The sequence below is a fragment of the Lampetra planeri genome, chromosome 23, assembly GCF_965212315.1.
Source record: "Lampetra planeri chromosome 23, kcLamPlan1.2.h2, whole genome shotgun sequence".
In the NCBI taxonomy this organism is placed as follows: domain Eukaryota; kingdom Metazoa; phylum Chordata; class Hyperoartia; order Petromyzontiformes; family Petromyzontidae; genus Lampetra; species Lampetra planeri.
Window position 1 is genome coordinate 8,401,595 of NC_136129.1, and position 10,187 is coordinate 8,411,781.

General features: G+C 49.3%; 1 protein-coding gene across 1 annotated transcript; it reads left to right on the forward strand.

Annotated features, from left to right (window-relative positions):
- The first annotated feature begins 1,544 nt into the window (after positions 1 to 1,544).
- THUMPD1 (THUMP domain 1 NAT10 acetyltransferase adaptor) lies at positions 1,545 to 8,464 on the forward strand. Its single transcript, XM_078605100.1, has 6 exons — positions 1,545 to 1,667; positions 3,002 to 3,293; positions 3,918 to 4,128; positions 4,778 to 5,026; positions 7,044 to 7,183; positions 7,898 to 8,464. The coding sequence occupies exons 2-6, from the start codon at positions 3,057 to 3,059 to the stop codon at positions 8,318 to 8,320; spliced, it is 1,260 nt and encodes a 419-aa protein (XP_078461226.1). The 5' UTR covers positions 1,545 to 1,667; positions 3,002 to 3,056; the 3' UTR covers positions 8,321 to 8,464.
- Positions 8,465 to 10,187: the final 1,723 nt, after the last annotated feature.

Consider the following 10,187-nt stretch of genomic DNA (forward strand, 5'->3'; position numbering starts at 1 on the left):
CGTGCAGCGAGCTGCGCTTCGGATTTCCCCTCTCGCGGCCACGGTTATCTGAACCGGCTCCTGGGCCTCCCCCCCCCTAGGTCGACTCGGCCTCAAATGAGTAGCTTGGTGCGGTGTGTAAAGCATTCACCGCTAGGGAGACAAAGGCGGCCGGGCGTGGTGTTGACCAGATACCCCCTCCGTGTGCCGTGCCGGCCTTTCATAGGTGCTCGCTAACAGCACTTGCGTCCAAACAGTCTTGTAAGGCTGTACGGGGGATCTTTGTCTTTTGTAATGATAACGATGATGACCTCCGACCTTTGGACGGTACCGGTCGATTGTAAATTGGCGTCGATATTAAAGTTGAGTCGGGTAGAGATCCGATCGTTTCATCAATCGGTTACGACTCGGTCGATAATCTCTTTAGTTAACACGGAAATAGTTTGGGGGGGGGGGGGGGGGTGGGGATTATTTTTGCGCCTCTTTTTCCAGGTGTGCCGCTGGACGGGAGGTGAACGACGGGCCGTAGTGATGTCACGGCTATCATTCGGCGCGTTATGGAGGGCATCTTGGACGTCTGTGGATATATAAAAAAAAGCTTTATAGCTCATGGGATTTCTCGAGGGTAAATCCAGATTCTGAAAGATTCTGACGCTTATTATCCACTGTCGTTATCTCTCTGCCCCCTCTCTCCATGTAAGCGCCATGAAGGAGGGCAGTTGTCCGAAACGTCGCCTATTATATAATTTAGTTGTTTTCATTTTATTTTTTTACCTACGTCACTTTACCGAAAAAAACTAAGAGTATGCATCCTTGCAGTCACGAAAGCTTCAAATCTAGAAATAGTATATACGTTTCATTTCAAGGGCCACGATTTTGTTGTGGTGTCAGTTATTTACAACTTCACTACCCACGCCACCGGTGACGTCACTGTACCTTCATACGGCGATGACGTCACCGCCGAGGTTAAAGACGCACGCCCTGCAAATCCGAGCGGCGTGCAATTGCAGGGCTTTGCTTGACGTCATTGCACCACTCACGCCGCCGTTGACGTCACTCTACCTTCATCCGGAGATGACGTTACCCCCGAGGTTAAAGGCGCCCGCCCTGCAAATCCGAGCGGCGTGCAATTGCAGGGCTTTGCCTGACGTCATTGCACCACTCACGCAGCCGTTGACGTCACTCTACCTTCATACGGCGATGACGTCACCGCCGATGTTAAAGGCGCACGCCCTGCAAATCCGAGCGGCGTGCAATTGTAGGGCTTTGCCTGACGTCATTGCAGCTCTACGCAGCGGTGACGTCACTGTACCTTCATCCGGAGATGACGTCACCCCCGAGGTTAAAGGCGCCCGCCCTGCAAATCCGAACGGCGTGCAATTGCAGAGCTTTGCCTGACGTCATATCACCCCACGCAACCGGTGACGTCACTCTACCTTAGTCCGGCAATGACGTCACCCACCCCCGAGGTTAAAGGCCACGGGTTAGTGACGTCACGCGGCCTGACCATCACCACGCGAGCCAGAAGTGGTAACGCGCGCGCGCTCGCCTTCTCCATTAGAACCAAACAACAACAACAACAAACAGAACAACAACACCAACAACAACACCAACAACAACACCACGTGTAACGAAGCCCGTGAGGTACAAGCAAGAGAGCTTAAGGAAGCGGCTGCCGGGACTCGAAGGTAAGAATGGAGCGCGCGTGTTCAGCCGCTGCTGCCACATGGCACAGTGCGCTCGACTGTTACTGATCCATTCGCCCTCGCACGTAAACCCTCACTAATTCATCACCGCAATTCATTCACAGCCCTATCAACGTAGCCATAAGCCATTCGTAGCCATAACCCGTTCATAGTCCAAACACATAGCCATAACCCGAATCAATTCATCACCGCAATTGAATCATGGCCCTATGAACATAGCCATAACCCATTCCTAGTCCTAACACATAACCATAACTAATTCATCACCGCAATTGATTCATAGCCCTATGAACAGACATAACCCATTCATAGTTCAAACACATAGCCATAACCCTAACCAATTCATAACCCTAATCCGTTCATAGCTCTAATACATAGCCGTAACCCATTCATAGTTCAAACACATAGCCATAACCCTACCTCATTTATAGTCCGAACATGTCCCTAACTCATTCATATCTCAAACGCGTATCCTTTAGCCCTAATTCATCGGCATAACTCCAACACACAACGCTAACCCTTTAGCCCTTACAATAACCCATTAAAAACTCCTCGTTCCAACCCGAGCACATGTCCCGAAACAAAGAGTTTGTATAGCCCAGAGGCAGTCATACATCTAATTGTGCACCAATCACATGGCTCGATTCACACCGACAGCGGTAACCTCTGACCCCAGCCCAGGGGGTCTGGATCCCTGCAGGCTCGGGAGCTGCATGCGGTGGCTCTTTAGGGGACTGCAGTGCGACTCTTGAAATTCGAAACAATAAATGTCTCTTCTTCTTGTTTCGGTCGACGACCCCTGCTGTCCTAGCCCAATCGTAGCTCGAACTTTTAGCCAAACGCAACCCAAACCCCGAAACGCAGCCCTACCCATGACTAACCAAATCGGTGCACGAATCCTAACGGATAGTTCCAACCTTTAGTCAAAACTCATGGCCCAGCAATGGCTACAACCCGCATTTAGTTGCCCGGCTCACAAATTAGCATAATTATCGCTAATCGAATAAGGACGAACGTGCATTGAGAAGCGTTCCAGAGTCCATGCGTATGCAAGATTTTTCTTCCTTGCCACAATTATATTCTTATCATAAGACGCACTCCGCCCCCCTACCCGTCTTGTAAAGGAAAATTTAAGTGACAAGTTGGGGGGGTCCGTCTTATAATCCGGTAGGTGTGCGAGACTAGCATTGTATAACTTTATTGACACAGGGCACAAGTTTGTGGTGCATCTGATCATCCAGAGAATAACCGTACGGCGTAATCCCCATGTGCGCGTTACGTGTGTCTTCTCCATCCCCGTACGCCACGGTCCACAGCTTCTCGGCGTGAAGGGGGGGGAAGTCCGCCGGGCGACACAGAAGCTGCTGCACGATGTCGAACGAGGTGCCAGCGTCCGCGGGCACCAAGCGAAGCAAGGCGCAGTACATGGGCGGCGCGGCTAAGCGCGCGCGCACGGAGGGCGGCGGCGGCGGCGGTTCGGGCCCCCGGCAGCTGGAGGCCGGCATGGAGGGCGTGTTGCTCACCTGCAACATGCAGGAGCGCAGGTGCACGACCGAGGGCTACCAGATGCTCAACGAGCAAGCAGACCGCCTCTACGGCCCCGAGAAGGTGGGCGGATGAGGAGGTGCGGTGCGGGGGCTGGGGTGGGAGGTCGGGAGATACGGGAGATGATGGGCAGGTGGACGGGTCGGGAGGTGTCGCGTGGAACGGAGTTTGGGAAATTCCGACCAATGGAACGATTGGACGGTAACATTACACTTAGCTATGTAAAGAAATACAAATGGAAGGAACTTTCAAATAGTTTTCTATTATCGGTCCCAGTGTTCTGGGCTCGTAAGAGGTCATGGTTTAGGGTTTTAGGGTGAGTGAAAGAATCGGACTTTTCATAGACTACACACTGTGATCCTCTGTGTATGCAGCAACTCCAATCTCTCCACTTTCAAAGGCACTTTAAACACGGGGAAACTACGGTGATAATCTTGCAGACACAAGGGTTGATTTCTAATAAAAACAGACAATTCAAACATTTGGTAATCGCGATAATCTTCTAGCACAAGGCTTTCACCGAGGCGCGACTGTGTTTCGCAGACATAGTCTACAGTAGCTATGCTGTCGGGGGGTGATGTTACCGTTTGTCTTCCCAACTGAGCGATTCGTTTTTTGGCCAATTTCAAAACGTCAACAGTGACGCCGAAATTCGCTGACAATTCCCATGACCGTGGGTGACCACAGTTTGACGACGACGAGGAGGAGGTGGGCGGCGGTGGCGCCGCCGACGGTGCCGACAAGCGCAATGACGACGACGACGGCGACGACGACGCGGAGGCGGCGCTGCAGAAGGAGGTGGCGCAGATCAAGAAGAGGGGGGCAGCCACCCAGCGGCGCTTTCGGGCCGTGACGAGCGGCGCCAACAACTTGGTGTTCATCCGCTCCGTGGGCGTCGGTCAGTAGCGGTTTCACGTCTCCGTGGTGGTGTCCGTGCTTTGCCAAACTTCGTGTACAAATAGAGACGAGCTAAAATGCACTCGGCTGCAGTTCACTCAACCTGAGTCTACCATAGTAGCAACATATTTTTTGTCATTTGTGACGTTTAAACCACACTCCCGTCGGTTACTCAAGAAATGATGGCATGACCTGTGAAATATGAAAAACAACATTTCGCTCGGCACTAATTGGATCGTAGCAATTTATTTACAAGATACATTTTTGTAAATATTACATCAGGATACAGTATATATTTGCGAAAAAAAATAGGATACGATAATCGTGATGCACCCTATTCTCTGGATTATAAGACTCTTCGGGAAGTCAGACGCACCCCAACTGGTGCCCGGTGTTAATACTTATACAAATCTGGTCTGACACAACCACACACACGCTTTCCAGATTAAAAGGTACACCCAAGGTCATTATTACAAATGAAACTGCTCTTACCTCTCGAGTTCTCACCCGGTCCAACATAACAAACTTGCTAGTCTCGCCATACCGAGGCAATCCTCCACAACCAGCAGAGGGAGAAAGCTGCCGCTGCTCTGGGTGCTCTCCGAGCGACTGACCGACCGCCCGTGTGCCCCCGCCGTTCCCTCGCACAGAGCCCGACACGCTGGTGCACGGCATCCTGAGCGAGCTGGCTGAGCGGCGCCAAAGCAAAAGCCGGCACGTGCTGCGCGTGCTGCCCGTGACGGCGTCGTGCCGCGCGTACCCGGCTGACGTGGAGCGAGCCGCCGAGGCCCACCTCCCGCGGTGGTTCGCCGCGCCGCACCGCGCCACCTTCCAGGTGGTCTACAAGGCTCGCAACAACGGAAACATGCACCGCGAGGAGACCATCAAGGCCGTCGCCGGTGAGAGCCGTGGGAAGCCGCCGGAGCTACCGCTCAGTCGGGATATACACTTTGCAATCATCGCCCCCCCCCCCCGCCCCACTGCCCCCTATTGGCAGACTCATTCCCAGTTGCTGAGTTACCTTGTGCAGCAAAGTGACAGCTGCTGCCTTTCAGAAATGTTGGAGCTGAGACGTGATGTCAGTTGCTTATCGCGTGTAAAACGCTGCCGACGCCCGGGGATAAAGGGCGCTCATTAAATTAGAAACATTTGATCCTTTATTATTTCTGCTATTGCGTTTAGCCGAGAAAGGGTCATTGCATCTTCCACCCTCCGTTCCGGCCTGTCACTCACAACAGCAGTCGATGCATCCTTCGGAGCAGAGGCCCTTACACTTGTCCATCTGATGCTGCCAAGTGTGTCGAGGATGGCCAGCTGGACACTTGCAGTCACCACGTGCTCTCACTCCACGCCGTGACTTGACGCACAGCCGTGCTCTCCGGCGTCCATTTTTCGGCATCTGCTACCAGTCATGGCCAAGCCGCCGCTGGGAAAATCCATAGTGCCAGCAGGGCCTGTTAAACCTCTCTTCTACCAGCCCATCCAGGCCACGTCAGCATGGGGAGGGGACATCAAGGTATGGGTGGTTTTCCTCTGTCTATTTGCCCAGTCGATCCAGATCCAAATCGTGAAACTCCGGCCTCACAAGACAGCTGAATCTGGCTCAGGGCTAAGCAGGGCCGTGAGGTTCATAGTTTATGTCGTATGCTGCGTCAGGCAGTACAATGGCCGACACAACGTATACTCTAAAACTAAACTAAACTTTTTATTTTATCAGGTAAGGCCCACTGAGCTATATAGCTCTTTTTCAGAAGTGACTTGGCCACAAATGATAGCTCAACAAAGGGGCTTATCACATGGAAATGTATAGCAGCCAAATACTCAACACATGTTTCTAAGTGTGGAGGGAAAAACCCGGAGGACGACCTGACCGGAGAAAAATGCACGCGACCACAGGAAGAACACGCCTACTCCAAATAGACAGGCGTCTGGGTCGGGATCGAACCCACGCCCTCCTGCATACCAGGCGAGGGAGTTAACAGCTCGCCACTGCGGCGCCCTCATTGCATGTGGCGGTCAGCGGCAGGGCTTGTGTTCTTGCAGTGGGAAACAAGTATAACCCGTAAAAACAAAGTTTTTCACTATAAATCCTTTATATGCGTGGCGGCTAGAGTCCTCTCGTCCTCTGGCTTGAGATGGCTGCCACCTATGGGTCAGATGATTGCATGCCACCATTAAGCAATTGGTAATTAAATATAATATTTTTGTCCTAAAAAGTGTAAAATTTTGGAAAAAAATTTTCACGAACATTAATTGTCACGCACAACGAGTCTGTGTGCAAAATGTCAGCTCGATTGGATCACGGGAAGTGAGTTAAAAAACAACCGAAAGATTTGCACGGTCGTAAGCAAGCAAGCAAGCAAGTGAACTTAATATAAAGGATTTAATAAAGGATTTAAAAATATATTCGCCTGTGGAGGACGCGGGGATCGATCCCGCGACCTTTGGCATGGGAAGCGAGGGCGCTACCAACTGCGCTACTCCGCCAGGGCCTGTGGAGGTGTCACGCTCTGGGCTCCTATACTGTGACATTCAGCCAAAGCCATGAATGAGTTCTATTTGAATAAATGTAAAATAATTTTTTTTTGCCTAAAAAGTGTAAAATTTTGGAAAAAAATTTTCACGAACATTAATTGTCACGCACAACGAGTCTGTGTGGAAAATGTCAGCTCGATTGGATCACGGGAAGTGGGTTAAAAAACGACCGCAAGATTTACACGGTCGTAAGCAAGCAAGCGAACTTAATATAAAGGATTTAAAAACAAACGAGCACCTCCTGAGCCATCCTGGCGCGTCTCAGTTGCGCAGTGGAAAACAGGTATTTGGTTTAATAAGGGCTGCTGGGTAAATCTTAAGTGCTGGCAAGGGGCCTATATTTGGTTCGGCTGAAGTCGTTGCCGCCGATTGACCGCTTAGGAGTGGTGCTTAAGCTGAATGCGGAGAACCAAGTGGACCTGACGGAGCCCGAGCTCACCGTGGTGGTGGAGGTGATCCGCGCCGTCTGCTGCCTGAGTGTCGTGCGCGACTACGTCCGCCTGCGCAAGTACAACCTGCAGGTGTGGACTGTGAGCAAATAGGAACGCGGTTTACCATCATCGTTGTCGCCTTCGGCAGCCATGAACTACCCACTGCTCGGATGTAGAACCCTCCCCTAGGTCATCGCCATCTCTCGTGGTTCCGCTTTGCAAATGATGGGGCGCCAGCCCATCTCATCTCCATCCTCGTGGTGATCGTTTTCTGGGGCACTTTCTCTCTCTGGCTGTCTCTCGATCATAGTTAGTCTCCGCCCACCTGCCATCATCCCTGCTAGCGACGTGTCCCGTTTAAGTCACTTTTCTTATTTGTAAAAGTTACACCTTTAACATATATTTGTTCTCTAAACCATGTGTTTCCTTTCCGTCTCAGTGTAATCTCAAGCATGCATCTCTCCCCGCTTCTTTGCACACTTGTCAGCTTTTGTTCCATCCTCTTCGTCAATGTCCATGTTTTTAACCCATAAGTCATGGCAGGCAATTCACCACGATTCAATGTATTCCTCTTGAGACGCCTCTCTACATTGATTAAAAATCATCATCAGCTATGATCAATTCACCACTGGATGAAGGCGCTTCCACAAGCCGCCATAATCTCCTCTCGCAATCCTGAAATGTCATCTCCTGGCACCTGCAGAAACATAAATGGAACAAAAATAAAAAAAATCACGACATCTAAAACACCGTTTTTATATTTCGTGCTATTACAAAAAAAAAACGCCCTCGATCTTCCTGCAGGAGGTGGCCAAGTTGGGGCCGTGCGTTGAGGTCAAGCAGCGGCCTCAGAAAGCCACTCAGGCCACCGCAGACGCTGCGGAGGGAGACCCGCCGGCTGCGGGGAAAAAAGAGGCGGCCGAGGGTGAGGATAAGTGCGAGAAGGACGCTGGCAAGGGCAAAGACGCGGTTTTAGGCGAGAGCGTGGGGAAAGGCGACGGCGGCGGCGATGACGAGGGTGCGGCGGCAGGAGGAACGAGCGAGGCAGCATCGAGCGGAGAAGCGCCCCGTGGCGAGGGCAGCACGGAACCAGCAGCCAGCGACAGCGACGCGAAGCAGGGAAAAAACGGGGACCAGGCCGCACCGCCGTGCGAGCAGGATGAGAGCCGCGGAGACGAGAAGGCTCCGGGGAAGGAGGACGAGGTTCCTGTTGGAGGGATCGAGTGACACGTGCGCTTGCAATGAATACGACCGTAGCCAAATAAGTAAAAAAAAAGGAGGTTCGATTGACACAAATGTTTTTCATCTCTTCCAAGTCCATACAGTTTGAATGGGATTGTGGGAGGAAATATTCAGCTGTCTACCAGTTCAAAAAAAGAGACTTGTTCGCGTTTTTGTTTGTTTGTTAAGAATACGATTGCAGAGTGAAGTTCAAGGAGGCTAAATTTCGATTTAAAGCTTTCGTGACTGCAGGGATTCATCTTCTTGGTTCTTTCGGTAAAGTCACGTAAAAGGAAAATAATAAAATAATAAAATTTAAACATAAAATAATTCTCACGACGTTTCGGCCACAACGCAAGCAGCCGTCTTCAGGTGGAGAACAGGTCTGTCGAGAAGACAGTCTGTTCTCCACCTGAAGACGGCTGCTCGCGTTGTGGCCGAAACGTCGTGAGAATTAATGTATTATGTTTTATTTTTATTATTTTATTATTTTCCTTCTACGTGACTTTACCGAAAGAACCAAGAAGATTCAAGGAGGCTTTAAAGGTATCACTGCGGTGTTAGAAAAGAAGGGCAATTCAAGTAAAACCGTTTCTTTGCTGTTTTTCCACAATTAAACTACGAGTGTGTGGTTTGCACCCTCACATTGTTTCTTGAGGGCAATTGTTCATTTTTTTTTATGCTGGGAGTCCAAATTTTATTCCTTAACTGTCAAAAAAATAAGATTCTTGGCTGGCCACAGGAATTTATTTTCTCGAGCGAGGTACTTCCTTTTCAAGTCCACACAATTGTTTTGTATGGAGTTCAGGTGTTTCCATTGTGTTCATTGACGTGGGGATTTATTTTTCACCAGACCTTGAGAATGTGTGAAGATTTCAATCTGTTACGAAGCATATTTTTACAGTTTGCATTTTTTTATGTACCAAATGTTTGATTCGCAAATAAAACCCAGGCTATTGAAATGTGGCCCCTTCAAGTGTTCTTGGTGACTCAGATGATGCTTATTGTACTGGCAACTCGTCCCGTGATGATCATCAGCCACTTGAAGGCCACCAATTTGCCTTGCCATTCTTCACAGCCCAACGCTGCCACAGTCCATCTCACTCCTGCACCGAGCTAATCTCATCGCTACATCTCTGCAACTGTCGACCTCTTGGGCGTGATCTCTCTTCTGAATGCCATTTGATTACCCGACTCTTCAATCGGCCCTTGTCTCGTCAAGCGATGTATACTGCTGAAGTTTACTTTGTTCAGTCGTGTACTAGTTTCTCCAACTTGAGGTTTATTTTCCCGATCCGTGTGCTCCTCTTTGTCTCTTAACTGCAATTCCAAGGACACAACTTGCATTGTTGTCCATCTGTCTTTTGCTCCACGTTTCTGATCCACATCGTAGTACTGAACATTTTATTCTGCAGACATGGGTTTGCCACGTTTCGCCTCGTTATTTAATAATTTTAACCCTATATTATGTAAAATCCCCAGGTATAAATACTACACTAATTATTTTTCAGTTGTCTCCTTCCAAAAAAGTTGCTGGACATGACCTTTTGTTTGATCTCGAGTTCAACGTTGCAATTGGTTTCCATCAGATGTCATTAATACGTCATCAGCAAATCTGTCATACTAATATTTTTCCATGTATGCTTATGCATTTATCTCAGAAAATATTCTCTAATATTTGGAGTATCTAAGTTATTGCAAAGTAATGTAAAGTAATGTGAATTATAAAAATTATAATTATATTACTATATTATAATAATAAAAATCTATCTACGTGGCTCTACCGAAAGACCCAAAGCAAATCACGGTAGTTCCTGCAGTCACGAAAGGTTTAAGTCAAGATTGAATCTGAATACCTTTTATTAAAAGTAAT

What these genes read in the sequence shown, in the direction of transcription:
- THUMPD1 (XM_078605100.1), top strand. Translation starts at nt 3,057, where the DNA reads ATGTCGAACGAGGTGCCAGCGTCCGCGGGCACCAAGCGAAGCAAGGCG. An exon ending in GCCTCTACGGCCCCGAGAAG is followed by an intron (nt 3,294 to 3,917) that starts GTGGGCGGATGA and finishes GGGTGACCACAG; the next exon opens with TTTGACGACGACGAGGAGGA. An exon ending in TGCGCAAGTACAACCTGCAG is followed by an intron (nt 7,184 to 7,897) that starts GTGTGGACTGTG and finishes ATCTTCCTGCAG; the next exon opens with GAGGTGGCCAAGTTGGGGCC.